Genomic DNA, 20565 nt, shown 5'->3' with positions numbered 1-20565 from the left:
CTGGCAACCTGAGACACCCCATCAAATGGCTTCTCTCCAACCTGATAGGCCTAGGGACTGAAGCTAGTGTACCAGATGCTAATTGGAAGTGTCCTTGAGCCGGTTATAGAGAGCAAAAAGCGGGTGGTGAGTCAATCACTGCTGCGGAGTCCGCAAACTTCAGAGCTTCATTAGTGCCAAGAGCAGACAAAAAAGAAGTGTGATTGTAATATGGAAATGAGAGGAGAGGAGGGTTTCTCAAATGAACGGAAATGGTAAAGGTAGGGGAAGGTATTCATCATTTACAGTTTCAACATCCTGATCAAACAAAGCCATGTTGTCCATTTGGCAGTTTTTCAAAGTATCTATTACAGATCCCACAATTGCAATCTGAGAGTAGTGTCTCCTGTTTACTGCATTTAGTCATATGACCACAGCTGCTCATTGCATGCATGCACTTTGCACAGGGTTAAGTCATCAAAGATCCACAAAAGATAGTTTGCAACATATTTTAAATGTTAGATATAACCAAGATGTTTGGTAGATACAATCTTGAACCACAACACAATCTTGTGTCTCGAACCGATATTGCTTTGACATGTAAAATGTAGTTTGTTGGTCACAATAGAGGTACTCTAGCTTAGAGCCTGACTGACACGTTTTTTTTTTTACATCCGATACCAATTTCGATATTTCAGGATTTTAATAATCCGAATGCCAATATACTGGCCAATCCCCCCCCCCTTATTTTAAGAAACGCATAACATAAACACCGTGATCCTGTATGCAGGATAAGCGGTTGACGATGGATGGATGGATAACATAAACAAAGATGATCCCTGACATTTGTTATGTTGAGACCTCATCAATATACCATGACATAATGCAGTTTAAAAATAAACTACTTTGTTATTGTTAGAAATAGTATTTTGAACAAAAGTACAACAAAAAATATTAAAGTTTTGATAAATAAGAGTCAAATGTATAAAACTACAGAAAACATTTTTAAAATATCTGATTTATACTAGTACTAGTACAAATGAACATTAAATGAACAAGTGTATGTATTGTGGGTGCCAGAGAAACAGAAACTATAAAAAACACCAATATAGTACTACTACTAATAATAATAATACCATATATCATCTCTCATGTCATTGTTATCAAAATAATGATAAACAAGGCTCTCCTACATAGGCAAATAATTATATATATATGTTTTTTGTCATGCAGTAGTTATTACCTAAGATATAATCTGCCACGATGACTACTTTCTACATCTAATTTATCACCTGCACTCTGGTAATTCTATCCAAAGCTGCAGAAACGATTTCCTAACACACTTCTGGCTCTATGATACAGTGACGCAGAGGAAACGCTGCCCTTGAATTAATCTAATACTACATGACTGTCTACAAAAGGACCTACAACTGTGTGTTAGATACTTGTTCACAAGTCCCCTCTGGTTTAATCATTTCTGACACGCTGACTGTAACTACAGACACTATGTTACAGTTGAATCGCTCATAAATGTTAGCCTCCTCCACTGATAAACACGGCATTAGCTTTGTGGCTAATTTAGCAACAGGCAGTTTTATTTGCTGTTGGCAAGTCTGTCAGCAGCGTAGCCTCTAACACTAGGTTACAGTAACATTAAACACACTGCTGAGCCTGGAGAGGGCAGCGCAAAACGAGAGGGTTAGCAAGTCTGGTCTCTGAAGAGGAAAAGTAATGAGGGCTATTTTTATCATTATTTAAGTCATGTAGTTGACGTGACAAAAGACCAGCTCACAGGGAACAATGAGTGTGAGAGCTACCAGGAGCTGGACTGCGGTCTGCTGATGTTTTTTGTTTTTTTTCTGTGGTGCTGCAGTGTTGTTAACAGAGGAGCTGCAGCGCGCCCTCTGGGGGGCAAACTTTGCAACACTCATAACATGAGGGAAGGATCCGACTCTCTGTTTCTCTTTTTTAATAGTCATATACATCGGCTGTTATAAACGCAGATGCAGATATATCTGCAAGTAGCTTATATCGGCCGATAATATCTGCAAAATGGTAAATCGGTTGGGCTCTATTTTGGGTATATACAGATTTCAGTGGACTATCCTACGTGTGAGTTCTCTTTATTAATTCAGCTCTCAGAGGCTCTTGCAACTTTCAACAATGCAATTATCTCCCAGGTTGAAAAAATGCGATTCTGTGTCTGTGACAGTCAGTTTAGAACCACGTGGGAGAAACGGAACATTTCTTCTCTAGGTAGAGCGGGTTGGCCGTTAATGGGAAGGTCGGTGGTTCAACCCTGGTTCCCCCAGGCTGCATGTCGAAGTGTCCTTGGGCAAGATAGTGAACCCCAAATTGCCTCTGGCGTCTGTTCCGCCAGTGTATGAATGTGTGTGAATGTTAGTTTCTGTATGAGCACTTAGGCTCAGTGTGTGTGAATGGTGAATGCAGATGCAGTGTAAAAGCGCTTTGAGTGGTTGAAAAGACTAGAAAGGCGCTATACAAATACGGAGCATTTACATTCTCAGTTCACCAGCTATCATTTTTGGTTTTGATGGACCAGAAGCTCTGTTGGATGAAATTCATAGTTTAATTAAAAATGAGACCCCTCCTTACATGTTACAACAACCCTGCATGAGACCACAGAGTCAATACGACTCCACTACAAAATTCCATGATGAGCCCATCCACTTATTTGTCAAATTTGGATACATATTCCTTCATGAGCCTGCCAAAGGAGTATAATTTATGTAAATACATACCTGAGAGGACTTTGGATTAAATGGGTTAAATATGTTTAGATAAGACGTATAATGAATCAACACATGGATAGGTTGATTAGGACAGTCTGCTACAGACAGTCGCATTTTGCTATTTTGCTATTCATAGTTGCTGTTTGCTTTCACCTGATGTTCCTTTGTTAGTAGAAAATCTAGGTAAATACATAATTTCAGTCAGTGATCGGATCAGTGAGCAACACAATTATCACACAGTTAACAAAACAGGAGCTGGAAACAGCCCCAGAAAACCTGGTCAATGTGCTCCCATTAAAAAGCCACAGCTCCTGTCACCTTAAACTACCCCTTTCATCATTTAAGGTGGTTGTCAATAAAGCATAAATAAATGAAAATACATCAATAAAAAAGTAGTTTAATTTAGACTTGTGAAATTGTGACAGCCAAACAGTAATTCTGTATGCATTTTAAATATGCGTGAGGTTACTGAAACAAAGTTACAGATAGATACATAGTATGATATTACAATATATAATCAATTTGTGAGCCACTAGTTAGCTTTACAGTGCTTTTAGGTAAGTGCCCTCTCATGGTAATCTGTGTAAAATACTTTTTAGATACAGTCTATGGTGAAACAGCAACAGATCTGACAAGACAAAGATGTCATGTTTAATAGAAGCGGCACGTGATGGACAAAAAACTTTAAGTAAATCCAAAGCCCTAAATGGCAAATCATCAATCGTCAATTACAGTAGGTGAGTGCACAAACACAGACATGTGGGGCTGTAACTTAACTAACAAGGTTCAACTTCAGTTCTCTTTTAATAACTAAAAGCAGGAACTAGCATGTAATTAAATCATTTGTATCTGGATATGAAGACAGGAAACTATTGAGCTACTTATGCACAGATTTGCTCTTTTTTAGAATGAAAGGCTAATTTCTAGTTTTTTAGAAGAGAAAGAATGTTATAAGTAACATTATTAACTATTATTATTAACTATGCTACATTACAGAGAAATACAAAACCATAATAATGAGTCTTTAAAATATACATTTTACAAGGGACTCGAAGCAGCCGGCTGTGAATGACAAGCAGTTATGATTCTGAATGTGTTGGAACATTTCGCAGACTTATCAACATGATGGATGATGTGTAACATTACTTACAAACTAAGGGCAACTAGGGTTATGAGCAGAGAAGTGCACGCTGGTAAGTGACTTCTGTGTTAGAAGAGATATGGTCCCTGTTACAGCATTCGAGCTTATTTTCTACCCAACTACTGAAAAGTTTGTCAACTAAGACTCCCATTCTCATCAAACAGTAAGACAGCAAACACCACCAAACCACCACTTACAATATAAAATGGTACAACAGTTCCAGATGGTGAAATACTATAAAACAGAGCAATGCAGGTAGTAAGTAAGACTGTGCATCTGACAGTGTAATTGCCTGGAAGACAAAACTGTCCCTGATTGTTTGTTTTGGCACTAATATGTTCAGTTATTCAAAAGGAATCATATTCTAACCTGTGAGGTAATTAAAATAAAGTGTGCAGCTGACTTACACTTACTTACAACTATGATTTTCTGAAAAGCTTTACACCTCAGTTATTCTAGAGTTTATTTAGAATGGCATCTTTTAGCTTTAGCGTATTGCAGAATTTTCTGTAAAGATAACACAACAGAAATAAAATGTTTTTATATGTTAGCATATGCTAACAGTGCTAAATTCTAAAATCCCTCTAAGCTGTCTTCTATGGGCATAGTCATTATATTGGCTCCCTACTGTTTTTGATGCATAAGTAACCACTCTACAGGAAGCCTTTTACATGTGGTGAAATGAGCTCAGGAGCACTTAAATTGGACCCAATGGAAGCACAAAGAAAATCACTGTAGATACTGCAATGTCTAGAACCCCCCCCTTTTTTTGCCAGCGTTTGCCGTCACAACTAATTTCACAGTGGCACACTAATGAGAAAATCCTCTGTAAAGCATCTTTAAGCTGACAGTTGGATGTAACCTCAGATTTAGGTCACGTCCTTAGCCAAGTTCTTTGCTAAATTAATAGGTTATTTAATGCTGGTCACACCTAGTGAACAATCAACTGAGATGTCTAATCCAAATTTTGATGGTCTAAAGTAGGATGAGGTAAGGGGAGGGAATTCAAGGATATGCTTATGTTGTTCTCCTGCTTAATACAGGCAAATAGTAGATGCAGTGTTACAGCTGGGGTGTTGCTCAAATCAATGACAAAAAGAGCCTTGTTGGAAGAAAAGATATAAACAGAGATCAGAGATCACTTTGACTTTGAGGCTATAAAGGAATCAGATGCTGCATAGCGACAGTGCCACAGTGGGCAGGGAGACGGTGCAAGATAGGGAGCGGGAAGATGAGTATAGTATGCAGGTGGAGATGGTATGGGAGGAGGGTGAGGGGTGGAAGCCTGGGTGGGGAGTGCATGCTTAAAGTGCTGCGAGAGCTGCCAAAGCTAGTGAAGTTCCTTCTGTCGGAGGGAGAGCATGTACTTATGTGCCCCCCTGGGAGGAGGGAGGAGGGGGTGCGTGTGTGAGTATAGAGAGGGGAGGTGGGATGATTTGGGGGAGTACAGAGAACTCTGCAGGCACTGCATCTATGAGTGTGTGCATTTGAATGAGTGTATGTGTCTGTGTGCGTCGTGTGATCACACATCTCCTCAAGCAGTCCTGTAATTATCCCAAATTGTGTCTGGTGGGGCCTGCCTCAGTCCCAGTGGAACTGCAGACAATCTGGGCTCCGGCCCAAATCTGCAGCGAGTTGTCCTGTTAGCAGTGATTGGGTAAAGGAGGAGCAGCAGGAAGCATTCAAAGGCCCTGGGATAAATTTATATCCTAGGAATAAATGCTAAATACCTTAAAGAGCAAGAGCGGGGCCCAGAATTAGGTAGAGACTGTGGGGACGTGTCCCTACCAATATCCAATGACTACTGAATCGTCTCTAGCAATATTATTTTGATTAAAAAAATTTAAATATAACCACTTTCTAGTCAATGTATTTGGGTCACAAATGGTTAACGGACGCAAATTAGTGAGAAAAACAAAAACATAAACCAAAAGGCAGATGTGCAACTGATGTGTGTCAACTAAAACTTCGTAATAAATAAAAAATAATAGTTTTATGAGAAAAGTCATAATAGAACAGGTTGCTTTGAGTCATACGTGCATGTTTTAGTATTTCCTGGCAGTCTACAGTTATTTAGCCTTGTAAATAGTTATTTCCCCAAACAAAAGACACAAACAAGGTAAGACTAAATTGTGCCTACATGTGTGTTGACTCAGCAGGGATGATATTAAATCAGAAAAGTGCATTTTATTCAATTACATTGAATTTTGCATTGCTGCTGCCTGAATGTTGTGTTTTCTATTTATATAAATAAAGAAGACATTTTTCTTAGTGGACCCCCAGGAAACGAAACCTACTCCTACACCTGCATGGACACTGATGGAAGGAAGGTGTAAAAGTACCACTTCCCTGATAAGGCATAGATGTGATGAAGGTTTTAGAAGTTGTGACAGAAGGATTTATTTATTGATAATAAATCATGTTTCAATACTTTATAGATCATAGTAGTATGCAGTTAAAAAGAACAACGTTTGGGTTGCCATGTTGTGAAAAATCCTTTTGGATGGTCCTTATAACTGGCTCTTCAATTTATCAGAACTTAAATGAACTCAAAAGTTCAACCATTTACTATTACCATTAAAAAATAATATCTGAACCAAAACCCACCGATTAACAACTGATGAAAATGTACAACTGTTTTTTGTTGGATAATTGTAGTGGCAACATTTATAACTGCAGGTCTCACTCACTCACTCATAGTCAACCGCTTATCCTGTGTACAGGGTCATGGGGGGCCGACCCCAGCTGACATCGGGCGAAACGCGGGGTACACCCTGGACTGGCCAGTCCAGCGCAGGGCCACACATAAACAAACCACCACTCACAATCACACGGACTGCAAGGTCTCTGATGGCTTATTTAAAAATGTATTACCCTTTATTAATGATTTATTCAATTTATGATTAGCCATCAACTTCAGTTCTAAATGTTAGTAAGTTCTTTACTTCATACTTTCCTCCGGTTATATATGTTGTTTTGGGACAATTGACAATCATTATTATCAACCTATGTCGTTTAGGTATGAGGACGTGTTATATAGTTCTATATTGCCAAAGCCCCATCCATTTTTGATTTAACTATACATTGCCCATGTTTTTGGTTTAACTCTGGAATATATAATGCTACGTAAGCGCTGACATCCTGGTTTCCATCCAAATTTAGTAAATGCAAATTAGTGTGATTTTCCATGGACTACCATTATAAATTGGGGGCATCATGATAAACAGCTGGTGGCGCTAATTCTCCAGTAAGGTGACAATAAACCAGTGGTTCTCAAACTTTTTCTGTCATGTTCCTCTTCAGTAGTAAGTGGAAGCTGGTTGTTTAAGTCACATGCTTCACCTGTGTCATGATTTATTCACAAAGTCTATTTCCATTGCACTTTCTTGTATTTTGCTTTAAGACATCAGCTTTTCTACCTACTACAAAGCATAAAACCATGTTTTCTGAATTTAAGGCCAACAGTCCAAAAGATCCTGGAATTTTGAGGCCAGTACCAATATTGATGATTGATAATGATTTAAGAAGTTTTTTTTATATTAAGAACATCGCGTCAATTTGGTTTTGGATGCGCACATATTTGGCATTTTGTTGCTGCTACTTCTTGTTACTTACGTACATATAAGCCAATGCCATCTTTAATATCAGCTGTTATTTTTGGACAGCTAAATTAATGGTCAGGTTCTAGCTACAACCTATTAGCCCTTAACAAAGTATGCCTCATTTGGAAATGGTGATGATTTACAGTATCAGTACCAAATGTACATATTGGTGTGGGTATATTTTCTGTTAGTGTTTAGAGTATATAAAATATGAACCCCATCCTCAAAATGACTGTCAGCTGAGTGAAGAATTGTTACTAGACAAGGTAATGTTATTAATGTGATGTTAAACAGCAGGGAGCAAGTGAGTGAAGGAAGCTGCATTTTATGACAAACACCAGTCTTTTTGTGTCAGTTGCAGTTGTGGAGAAAGACTTGACAGCTGTGACACGAGTGGTGACTCCTTGCAGACTTTGTTGCAGAGTTTCCTGCTAGGCAGCTCAGGCAAAGCTAGCTTACATGAAATATGACGCTCTGCACTTCAGCATGTAGAGGTGGAGTCTTTACGCTGTGGAATAAGGGGCCACCTAAAGTGCTTGTGACAGCAGAAGAGGCAGTTGAGTCCCAAACGCTCTAGAAGGGAGCGAACGAGGCCAATAGATAGAAAACAGGGTGTGAGTGAAGGCAGTTGAAACTGTGAGTGAAAAGTAGAAAAGAGGAGCACATCAATCTCTTTGTGGCTACATACAGTAAATGCCCCCCCTACTGTGGTGAGCTGACAGTAGAGGATGCTCTGCTTCAGCTGAGGTTTCATGCTCACAACCTGAACAGGTACTGCTATCAATCAACTGGAATAGAAATCCATATAGCTTTCCAACCATGTGAAAAAGTAAAAAAAAAAATCTTGTTTATTCTTACTTTCTCTCTTTTTGACACAGACTATCTCAGCTACCTCAAACATATGTGCCATCTCTTATCTGTCACTTCAAAATGATTAAGAAATTTCCATCAACAATATAATCCAATTAATACCATGGCCAGTATAACAAGAATGTCTTTGTTATTTCAAGTTCCTTTACAATGTTACATACATCCTGTATTTACTATATACATTATAATTTCATAATCTTCAAGGTCTTTCTGCTTGTTACACCTCCATTCTTGCTGTAAAACAACGTAACACAGTGAGGTGCCAGCAGGCAGGGAAGCATTTCTTTAACCTGCTTCCAAATCTACCCTGACATCCCAAATCTCCCACACAACACTCATTCATAACTTTGGGCTGCAGAGACGGACGCACCACCCATGTGACCACACACTGATTTCAAAGGGTCAGAAGGTCTTGTATCCATCATCTTAGGCAGGAGTAGATGGTGTTGTGGTGTGCCACTACATACATTTACATTTATTTGTTTAGCTGACGCTTTTATCCAAAGCGACTAACAATTGCTATATATGTCAGAGGTCGCACGCCTCTGGAGCAACTAGGGGTTAAGTGTCTTGCTCAGGGACACAAAGGTGGATGGGTCACAGTGAGGTTTAAACCCGGGTCTCTCACACCAAAGGCGTGTGTCTTATCCATTACGCCCCCACCCCCCTATTTTGTAATTGTTGCAAATTTAAAAACTTTTTGTACACAGAGAGATGAAGCTTGATGGAAGTGAAAGAAAACTGGATCTTCAGCCAAGTCAAAGACGACAGAATGAACATTGCAGACAAGATGTAGACGAGTTTATCGCCACATAGAGGCTCTAGCGTCAAAGTATTTAGTACCATGATGGAAAAGTATAATTTTTGACTAGTTCTAAATAAAAACTCAGGTGATCATTAACATTATATCCTGAGACAACAAGGGTGTAGAATTTAGTAGGGACATGTCCCTATTAACATCCAGTGACTATTGAATTGTCCCCAGCAGTAATTTTGATCCAAAAATTAAAATATAACCACTGTTGTCTGTCAGTGTCAAGTGGATGTTTTTGGTACACAAACGGTTAAAAGATCTTGTTCTCTAAAATGAGTCCACCGGTTTTTTAAATTTGAAAGATTATGTCCTCCCCCTCATATGCCTCACAGTGGTTTGGTCTGCTGCCTACCTTTTTCAGACCCTCAGCAACTTTATTTCTAAAAAGCAACTAGCGACAAATGAGTTATTTCAACCATCGGGGGAAAGTGAGAAACATACAAAAGTCTATCATATTGTAGGCTTATTTATTCCCCAGAGTAATCGCAGCCAGCATCTCTACCTCTCCTCTCGCACTGTGTGCATGCAGGCAGGAGTGAGAGCGAGTGACTATGGTTTCAGGGATGCTGTTGGTCAAACTTAGGATACATCCTCTGGGAAACACAAATATGTGTACCAAATCCTTCTAGTAGATGTTGAGTGAAAACCTTGACATGTCGGTGGCCCTAAAGGGAAGGTCAGTTGACGATGAATGTTATGAAAATCCATTCGATAGCTGCTGAGATAATTTAGACCAAGCAACCAAACGACAGACTGACTTCCATAGAGGTGAGGAAAACTCACTGAGCACTTATCTGCAAGCTTAAGGCTTTTGGGAACAGCACAACGCTTTGATGACCACCTCCAGACAAAACATGTGCATGAGCGTGACCACTGAAAGGCTTTTGTTTCTGTTTAATCTCAAAGTGTTCCAAATAAAAATGTCACAATGCCTGTGATACTGTAATGAACAGTGAAATGGTAAGTTCCATGGAAAAACACATTTGTATGGAATTCCAATGTCCAGAAAATGTTATATTCTGGCACTTTCCAAAACATCCACAAAATAGATTTTTTTAATTTGACGCCCACCACTAACCAACAAAAGTGGACACGGACGGACAATAGAGAGACAGACAGTGAGTACATTCGTGATGGGAAAGCCTGAATCATCGGGCTCATTGTGCCAACACTTTACTGAAAGAGTGACCAGGCCATACGAGCAGCTGAAGCATGAAAGACACATAAAGCTGGGTTACTATATGTCCACATACTGCACTCAGGGCCCTGGTTGCCAACATGTGAATAGACATTCATAATCAATTTTCTGAAAAGCTTAGAGAGTATGAAAGAAAAGGGAATGCACTTACTGCTTGACAGATGATGGGGTATTTGATTCGATTGATGCCACCGGCAAACACAGCAAAGGTCAGAGCCGTGTGGAAACAGAAGTTGAGAAGCATATGCCATCCCTTCCGACTGATGCGGATTGCGCTGCCAAAAAAACGACCAAGAACGAAAAAAATTAGCAGGTACATACCATACCCCACAGTGTTCTGTGATTTATCATAAAGTAAAATCTCATTGAAATTCAGTTTTCAAGGTGCATTGTCCATCAGTCATTTCAAGAATGATTTAAGCCTGTCTTTTACAAGGCCTGCATAAATTGCCCTTTTCTTTTACCTTGCTACTGCCAGATAGATTAACAACGCCAGGCGAGCCTGGGGAATGCTGCTCAAAGAGTTTGAGTAGTGCAAACAAGCCATTACATAATGCACTGCCAATACATGTACTGAATCGAATATTTTTAAATAACACTGAAAACATTTTTACCTTGGCTCAACTTAAAAAAGTAAAGATTCACATTAAATACTTTCAAGTTAAGTCAACATCATTCTATTCATCTAAAGTTTTGATTCTAAACTAACGATTGATTTAAATAACAAATCAAGGTAAAATTTAGTAGGGACTTCAGGGATATGTCCCTACCAATGTCCAATTAAATATAAGCACTATTGTCCGTCAGCATCTAGTCAAGGTATTTGGTGCACACATGGTCAACTCTTGTTCTCTATTATAACTCTAATGCGTTTTTTAAGTTTCGAAAGAATATGTCCTCCCTCGCCATATGCCTCACAGTGGTTTGGTCCACTGCTTACCTTTTTCAGACCTCTTTTCAAAATCTCCTGTTGGGAGATGTTTGTATTGTCCCCACCAACAGTGACATGAAATATCTGCCCTTGAGGCAAATCGTTCAGCAGAACTATTCTTAAAAACTGTAAAGCTGGTTGTTTTTAAATTGTACATCAAATAGTACAATTTTGTATTTTCACCACACAATGCTTAGCAAGCTTTGTGTACCATGTCATCACACATGGTCTAACCACATCCACAGATAACTACACTCAGTAACTAACTGTATTAAAACATAATAAAACAGTACAAACATTGTAGAACACACTGTAACCATGCAGGAACACACATCGAATTACACTTATACCCATGAGTCTGTGGCCCAGGTGCATGCTGGGAGGTTTGCCTGCCTTGGGACACCGCAATATAAACTCTAAACTAAAACTACTAATTTTAGGTTGACTCTAACAAGAATGTTGAATGAAATGAATTGAGAAAAAAAAGATATGCACCTGTCCAAAAGGTCAAACCCTACGCATGCACAGTGAAAGAGCATAAAAAAGAATAATTTAAATCCTCAGTTGACAAAATGGTACACTTCAACCAAACAGTATAATGTTTATTTTAGAATGACGGACCTCAGGCAAAGGGCTACTCACAGATTCTTAGTAAGAACTCAGTGTGTTATTCAGTGTACAGCCTTACTACACAGCTCTTTCACCCACTTACACTACATGCAGTGGTACATGCACACAAATAGGAATCACTCTGCTGGTTTGACGATGAAATAAAAAGCGATTACTTCCAGTTGGCTGGCCCAATTGAAGTTTTCACAATGTAAATCTATGCACTCAAATCCACTTTGTGAAATATGGCATCAGCCAGGGGGTTACACAGCCTTGGACAGGGCACTTAACCCACATTACCAGTTCCATCCAGCTCTTAGAACACAGGCTAAATAGGTCAGACAATACTAACATATTTGTTCTACTGTGTGAATTAACAAACCATCTATTCTCTTAATCACATTTCTGTGTCAGCTCCCTCCTTTTTATCCATACAGTCACTGTCACCATTTGAAATTATATAACCCTGTGCTGGAAATCTCCACTCCCCAAAATGGAGAAACGGAGCCCCGGCTGCACGTGAGCCAACTGTAGATGAAGCAGTGGCTCAGCAGTGAGCTATGAGGCGTGTCTGGGGCCGGGCTTCACTGCTCTGTGTAAGGGGAGGGAGAGTTAAAGCTTCTGTTGTCGATGCCTCTGGTGCGGTCCAAGAACTGAACTCCATCCAGCAAAGAGGCCATAAATCAGGCCAGCTCCTGGCCTCCCTGGAAGGGGGTTTTCATAGGCTCTGCTTTGGGCTTTCATTGGGTCAAGTACATTAACCTGGCAGCCCTCCACATCCCCATCTCCCAGAGGGTAGGGGGGATAAAACTGTCCTCTCTCTGCATGTGCTCTCTCACCCTGCACCCAATGCTGAGCCAAATGTAAGGGACAATAAAGCTATGGACAGTATAATATGACACATTATACAACGGGTAGTTTTAGCAAAGCCATTTCATTGGTGGAAGACATTCTAAACTTGCTGATGAGTCCCATAAAACATAGGAAGCTGTGCTGTTATATGGAGAAAAGGAAGACAAAGAGGAGCAACCTAAGAATACAGGGCTGGGCTATATGGTTGAAATAAATTCCACAATTTTAAAATATTCCAAATACCAGTGCAATACAAGACAAAAGAAAACTCACACAAAAAACGATTTTGGGGTCACTGGCAACAATCCGTAAACACAAGAATGACATGTTATCAACTTATAATGTGTGGGGAATTTATTTCCATTTATCCATCCAAGTCCACTATGTTCAAGATAACTTATTGTTATTTAAAACACACGCACAGTAGAACGAAATTACGTTGCATCCAGCTCACAAAGGTAATTGAAAAATACTCTAAGAACTGTTTAGCGCTGTATTGGTCTCCACCAACTCCCGAGGGAAATCTGTCTCTTTAGCTGCTAATTGCTTTACTATGTTCACTAGCAAGTCGCTAACCTCTGTCTGATGTCTGGTGCTTGGCAAGTAGTGTACAGTGAATTTATTCACGCTTTTCAGAGAAAAATGCTGCATGCTGGGGCTGGAAGTGACTGGAATGTGACGCTGCCAAATGCAGCAGTGGGACAGTTGACTGTTATGGAAAGGATCCCTACAGAGATATACGGTGAGACACAGACAGAGTAAAATCCTTGTTGCTATATCACTCCCGTCAATCTCTCCAGTCTACTTCTGTTCAGTTTTTATCAATGGAATCTGGTTGCTTTGACAAGAGCAATACTGTGACTATATCTGGTAAAACAAAAAGTATCTTACTCTTTACAAAGTATATAAAGGATCCTTTCCACAATATTGTCAGACACTCCTAATAACAACCTGAGCTTTTCAGTGGCAAAAACAAGCACTTTGAGGTGCCGCAATTGCCAAAGTACTAAAGTTACCATTTAATAGAAAAATATTGATAAGAGCAGCTTTAAGTATTTCATTTTGTTGCTTGTAAACTATCAATTTGGATTAAAACATATTGTAACAGAACATTGTAACAACATGATGAGGTTGTCTCATTTTCAACAAATATTGTTTAATTCTTAGAATTAAACAATATTTATAATATAACAAGTTAACTGATATTATCTCTGACCAGCTTTATGTGACCTCTTTTGGGGTTCTCATGTTGTTATGTCATGCACACATGTTGGTAGCATGGACTGTATATGTTTAAGGTTGGTAGCCATAAACCCTGCGATGTTTTTGCTCTCTTTAATTACAGGCTTATGTATTCTTGTCCAGTGTTGGGCAGTAACGCGTTACTATAATATTGTTACCTTTCCCAGTAACTAGTAGTATAAAGTAATATTATTACAGTTACTAATCCAAGTAACGCTGCGTTACTGCGTTACTGAACGCATCATCCTTGACGTGAATGCGAGACTGTGCGGCAGGTCGGCGGCACTGGAACTTCTGTTGTTCATGTCCGCTGATAGCCAAAAACTAAAGGAAGACTGGAGAATGAGGGAGAGAGGCGTTCTTTCCACAGCTGTAAGTAGCTACTGCCATTATTGTGTCACAGTCTAAGATGGAAAGAACATTGTCGTCTGTTGTAAACTCTGTGTGACCAGCAAAAAGCTTTCAAAAGGTTTTTATTAGTTAAAAAGTCGGGAGACTGCTTTGGGGGTGAAGGGGGGTGGGAAACACTGGGAAGTAATATAGTAACGTAACAAGTTACTTTTATCACACAGAAATAAGTAAAGTAATGTAACTTTTTAAGGAGTAATAAGTAACTATTAATTGTTTACAATTTCTCAGTAACTTGCCCAACACTGTTCCTGTCGCAAAATGTGTAAAACACTATCCACATATTCTTATTGTTTTGCCCCTTCTTATGGTATCAATTACAAGTAATTTCACAAAATATCCACCAAGATTTCCATCATGCTTTGGCTGATGTATCTTGGCCTATCTTGCTGGCAGAGATAGAACCAACAGCACATGCTTTATGCATGTGTGTATGCGCTAGTGAGCTAAAGTGAGAAACAGGCACGATCTACTGTGTCTATCCTTGAACGGCCTCCCTCGCATTCTGCCCATTTAACACACGGTCCCGGCGCTTCACGGCTTGGATACTGTCAGTCAGCTGGAGTGATACTACACAACTCAAGTGTTACTAAACAGAGATGTGTTTTAGTGCTGGGGAGTGCCTAGGGGAAGTGTGGAGGATGAGGAGGTGTTTGTTAATGTGAGCGCCATTGAAAGAAAAACCCTGTAACCCTCCCTTGTGTGTGACAGACAACACAAAAGTTCTGGCTTCATATCTAAAATATGAGTTTGTTGTTTTGTGTCTTTTTGCTCTGAGAACTTTACATGTGTACATGTGTCTTAGTTACAATATGTTTTTTTATAAGCAGATAACCTGGATGTTTGAGAAACCTGAATGTGCCAGCTGGATCTTTCCAATATAAATCTGGATACTGTTGCATGTAAACACCTTTTCCACGTTTCTGATCATTCTCTGCCATTCTCACAAGTGTGTCAACTCAAGTTATGGAGTAGTTAGTCAGTTCATTTAAAAAAAGAAGGTAAATGATGCAATGATGACCAACATGCTGAGATACAAGGAGAGTCTGACTTCAGTAATGCTGATCATAGGTTTTCTTGCTCTTATTTTTCATTACTGGTAATGAAATGAAGAAAATAAATCCAATGTGGTAAATAAAGAAGAAGAACCAAAAAATAAACAGTTGATTCACAACAGTGGAGGTAACTCACTTAGTACAAAAAAAACAGAGATGTGCAGGGATGATGACACACCTGCAGATGGATGATCAGAAACCTGGAAACTGTTATACACAAACATCATATCCTAAATATGATCCAAACCAAGACTCAAATCTAGGATGCTAGCATGTGCATGTAAACGTGTTCACTATGTCTGCTCTGAAAGTAATATTTATACATTTGAATAAACTGCTAGAGAGCATCATTGCATGGTCATGCACCTTTCTGATTCCAATATAATAACTTGTAATGAAGTGCAAGTTCTGAAATATGATTGAAAGTCTAATAAAATACCTGTTGAAACAGCATCTTGCTATAATGTATCAACTAAAAATCCACTAACTGTTATTTTGCAACCATGCAATATTTAAATATAATTTTTTTTCTTTCATGAATGCATTGGTGCACTACAACTATTTTATCAAAAAAAGGACCTCGATTCAGGGATTTGGCACTCTTCTTCACATCATTCCTATTAATGTCTTTACACCCTATGAATCATGACTGTGTATAATTTGCAGTTAGTTCCACTAATAATATTAGACAGAATTTCAAAATGACCTACAATTAAGATTTTTAAGCCACTACTTCTGTGCACAGCAGCAGAATATCCAGTGGTGTTTGTTTATGTTTCACTTGAATCAAAAATCTCAATCTCCTGCAACTGGGAAATTGGTCCTCCCTGTATAGCAGATTTCAATTTCTTTAGTCAATACTGCAGTGCAAGACGAGTATGTGATGCTGCTGTTTGGAGCCCCAGATGCTGTCATCACTGTCTGACTGCAGAAGGACGCACCCTGTCTCTGTCCCAGGTGACAGAGATGGATGCAAACCGCAAATGCTGCAGAGCGTTCACACACTTTAATAATTTTGCGCTTTAGTCACAGTAAGGAGAGGAAAGCATAAATAATAACAAATATTTATGTCTGAGAAAATGTCAGTTAACTGTGTTTTTCTAAGAATAAAACATATATTTTGAAATGAAATTTTTCCTTTATATTAAAATGGATGGAGAGCAATTACAATAATACCACATTAATGCCACGGACATGATAAAGTGACTGATGCTCTTCAAGATCAACAGATGATGAATTGGCGTGCTGAAATAAGATGCCATTCAGGCTCTCCCTTGCTTTAATAACAGCATCCACTGCAAATGAACCTAATAAGAGCAGACAGATACCACAGTGCAAAAGCATGAGAGCCACACGGTGCATTCTCTGTCCTTATCTCCATATGGGAAAAAGGCACAAAAGGTGGCCAAAGTAGCCCTTAGGAATCCACAGAAGCATACATTTCTGCTATGACACATACACGCACACACACACCACACACACACACACACACACACACACACACCTGTTTCTGTTTTATATCCTCTTAGTAAGACAGGCTGCAGTGCTTTACGCCAGCCTAAAGCGTCTGACTCACTTCACAGTCAGCTCGGGATCTATGACAGAGGACTCAAAAACAAACTCTAACCCATGAAGGACAAAAGGTGAGAAATTAAGACATTACATAAGGTAAGATTCCGCCCGAGTGTCCATATGTAGAAATGAAGTTAAGGGCTATGATTTAAAAATTAAGGTGCGACAGGCTGAAGAGGCTTTAAGTTTTAAATGTACACTTAAAACAGAGTCAAGGTGGTGCTTTCTTCTCACCTGTGGTGCACTATGTACGTAATGATGGAGGCGAAGAGGCAGAGCAACATGACCGCTGTGCAGGCATACACGACCGGGTGCAGAAACTCCCCAGGGTATGGGGGGAAAGACAGCACCTTCTTCAGATCCTGAAGCAGAAAGAGAGAGAGAAACTGGGGATAAGACACAAGTCATCATTAATAAGGTATCACAAAAATAATCAGTGAGCAAGAACCAGGCCCGCACAGTGACAGCATTCCCGACAATCGACCCCAGAGGCAAAGATGATGAGCTCTCCATATGCATAGGCACTATACTGTGCCGACGAGATATGCAAGCAAAATACAAATGAATGTCAAGTAAATGTCTTCGAGTAAGAACGCTTTCCAAATCAGCATAAAAGAGTAACAACCCTGTTGAGTGAAAATTCATCCCCCTGCATTTACATTTTGCATTTCAGGCATTCAGCTGACACTCTTAGCCGGAGCGACTGAGTGCAACAATAGCATAAGTGTCCTAGTCTGCCAACATTAAAAGCAAAACAAAAATGGATAGCAGCCAGGCAAAAAGGGAAAAAAGAAATGACAAAAGTTAAGTCGCTTTTTGTGTCTCTAAAAGACACATTGTTAACAGACGCTCATTAAGCCCTTATCAACATCACAGTCCATTTGCTCGGTAATTTATTCCACATGACAAACTTCTTCAAATCATACAGCACCCATTTTGACAGCTACAGCTTAAAACTCTCAACGCACAGACAACTTTTTAATACTGTGATTTACCGTTGCATTGTATCTGTAAGCTTTAGATGTGTTGTGTTAAGAGGCAAAACAAGCTATTGAACAAATCTGTACACCCATTTCACATGCACTTGACTGCTCTCGCTCTATGTGGAGCCAACAGTGACATCACGATTTAGGCTCCATCGTGTTGACGTTGCTAAATAAAGCGCACCTTATCTCCATAACCCCGCCAGCTCAGTGTGAGTTTGTGTCTGCGAGAGTGATCCGCATACATGCTGTCTGACTCCATCATTGTCTCTGTGAGTAGCCAAGTGGGATATTCTCTTTCCATGTTTATCTAAAGGATGATGAGCCTGTCGGGGCCTGCGAGGGGTTGTGACCTTCAACTGAGCATTTATAGGCACAGTTGTAAAGTAGCAGCTCCAGACAGAATAAATGGTTTTGGGGGACAGGACACTGGGGAGATGTAGAACAGGAGACTGTGTGGTACAGGCACAGTCCAAGCCTCATCATTGAGTCTAATAAAGACTTTCTAGTGTGTTTAAGGAGGAAATAGGAAAAAGGAAGTGAAAGATTTGTTTTCTCAATGGAACCTTAAAAGGGTGCTGATGTTGTTGTTTACTTTCAAAAGATCACTTGGTCTTTCCTTTGACTGTCAATTGCTTATGGTTGAGTTTTTGATTGTTGTCCTGTGTATTAAATTTGTTTTTTATTTCTGTGCTAGCTACCTACATGTTTTATTTACTGTAAACTGCAAACATAAAATACATTACTTCTAAAACACTAAGACATGTTTCACATCCATCCATCAACCCACCATACAGCACTTTTGAAAGTGCTTTACAGGGTTGAACCAGGATTAAAACATTTCAGGACAGAGGCAAATAAAATCCGGCAATTAAAGCTAGCGTAGGTAATTGATTTCAGAAGGCAAGGCAGCAGGACAGGCAAGGCAAGTCTATTTATACAGCACCTTCCAAACACTGGATCCATTCAAAGTTTTACAAAGCTTTTCAAACCCAAAAATACAAATACGGATGCAAAAAATCAAATCATATACAAAAATACTTTTTGTTATATGTTTTGAAATTCTCTTTACATCCTCACAGCAATTAATTAATCAAATTCTTTTACACAAAAATGAAAACAATCTGGTATCTATGGCTGTGGCATGATTGTATTAAGCACAGCCAATCATTTCATTTGTCTGACTTAAATGACTGGCTGGTCTACCTGCACGCAATCTGCCTGTGTACTCAAGAAAATGTGTTCTGCAGGAGTGGCTTTGGAGTAGGGCTGAACGATTAATTGCATTTGCGATATTATCGCGATGCAATAAAGCCAGATTTTCTAATCGCAAAGGCTGCGATTACACTCTGCTCACATGACACCCAAGCGGAAAGCAGTCTGCCGATGAAGTTGTTGCTTCGTCTGCCAGTTACGCTGTACTTTGCCTTCTTGTTATACAATGGACTTAAGCTTGACAGAAGCTGAGATTACATAAACTTTAGCGTCACACAGGGAATGAAAGTAGCAGCCGCCACCCGCGGGTAACTTGGTGGTGGTGGGTGAAATCATCGGGCCATCCGCGGCTTTGATGGACAGGAAAAATGCACAACAGAAAGACACGTGTAGTAAGCTGACTTCCCACATTATGAAGACCCTGGAGAGACTGGTTCTGGATCAGCTGTGGCCCATGGTCAGACCTAGCCTGGACCCACCCCAGTTCGCCTACCAGCCCCGAGTGGGAGTTGAGGACGCCATCATCTTCCTACTCCACCGCATCTACGTCCACCTGGACAAGCCGGCGAGCACTGTGAGGGTCTTGTTTTTTGACTTCTCCAGTGCTTTCAACACCATCCGGCCGGCCCTGCTGGGTGAGAAGCTGACAGCGATGCAGGTGGATGCCCCCCTCGTGTCCTGGATTGTTGACTACCTGACTGGCAGACCACAGTATGTGCGCCTGCAACACTGTGTGTCAGACAGCGTGGTCAGCAACACCGGGGCCCCGCAGGGGACGGTCCTCTCTCCCTTCCTCTTCACCATCTACACCACAGACTTCAACTACCACACAGATTCCTGTCACCTTCAGAAGTTTTCTGATGACTCTGCTGTGGTTGGATGTATCAGCAGGGTGACGAGGCTGAGTACAGAGCTGTGGTGTGGGACTTTGTCACATGGTGCGAGCAGAACCAACAGCTCAACGTGACAAAGACTAAGGAGCTGGTTGTGGATCTAAGGAGAGCCAGAGCTCCAGTGACCCCTGTTTCTATCCAGGGGGTCAGTGTGGACATTGTGGAGGATTACAAATACCTGTGAGTGCACATGGACAATAAACTGGACTGGGCTAAGAACACTCAAGCCCTCTACAGGAAGGGCCAAAGCCGTCTCTATTTTCTGAGGAGGCTGAGGTCCTTCAACATCTGCAGGACGATGCTGAGGATGTTTTATGAGTCTGTGGTGGCCAGTGCTATCCTGTTTGCTGTTGCATGCTGGGGCAGCAGGCTGAGGTTAGCGGACCCTAACAGACTCAACAAACTGATCCGCAAGGCCAGTGACGTTGTGGGGGTGGAGCTGGACTCT

The 20565-nt window shown here is 40.2% G+C and overlaps 2 protein-coding genes across 3 annotated transcripts in view; both read right to left on the bottom strand.

The window, feature by feature from the left end:
• The window catches only part of btaf1 (BTAF1 RNA polymerase II, B-TFIID transcription factor-associated), a gene marked incomplete at its 5' end in the record, with an annotated part of 442252 nt that overhangs the window by 345204 nt on the left and 76483 nt on the right, over positions 1 to 20565 (bottom strand).
• The window catches only part of LOC123983750 (adhesion G protein-coupled receptor A1), a 61387-nt gene that overhangs the window by 16397 nt on the left and 24425 nt on the right, over positions 1 to 20565 (bottom strand). For both annotated transcript variants that reach the window (XM_046070066.1, XM_046070065.1), the window contains exons 4-5: positions 17261 to 17388; positions 10509 to 10632 (exon numbers count right to left, since the gene is read on the bottom strand). In XM_046070066.1, the coding sequence (XP_045926022.1) occupies positions 10509 to 10632; positions 17261 to 17388 (252 nt within the window). The remainder of the gene's footprint in view (positions 1 to 10508; positions 10633 to 17260; positions 17389 to 20565) is intronic.

The sequence above is a fragment of the Micropterus dolomieu genome, linkage group LG15, assembly GCF_021292245.1.
Source record: "Micropterus dolomieu isolate WLL.071019.BEF.003 ecotype Adirondacks linkage group LG15, ASM2129224v1, whole genome shotgun sequence".
Classification (NCBI taxonomy): domain Eukaryota; kingdom Metazoa; phylum Chordata; class Actinopteri; order Centrarchiformes; family Centrarchidae; genus Micropterus; species Micropterus dolomieu.
Note: the sequence above shows the minus strand (reverse complement) of the source record. Positions and strands in the feature narration are given on the sequence as shown.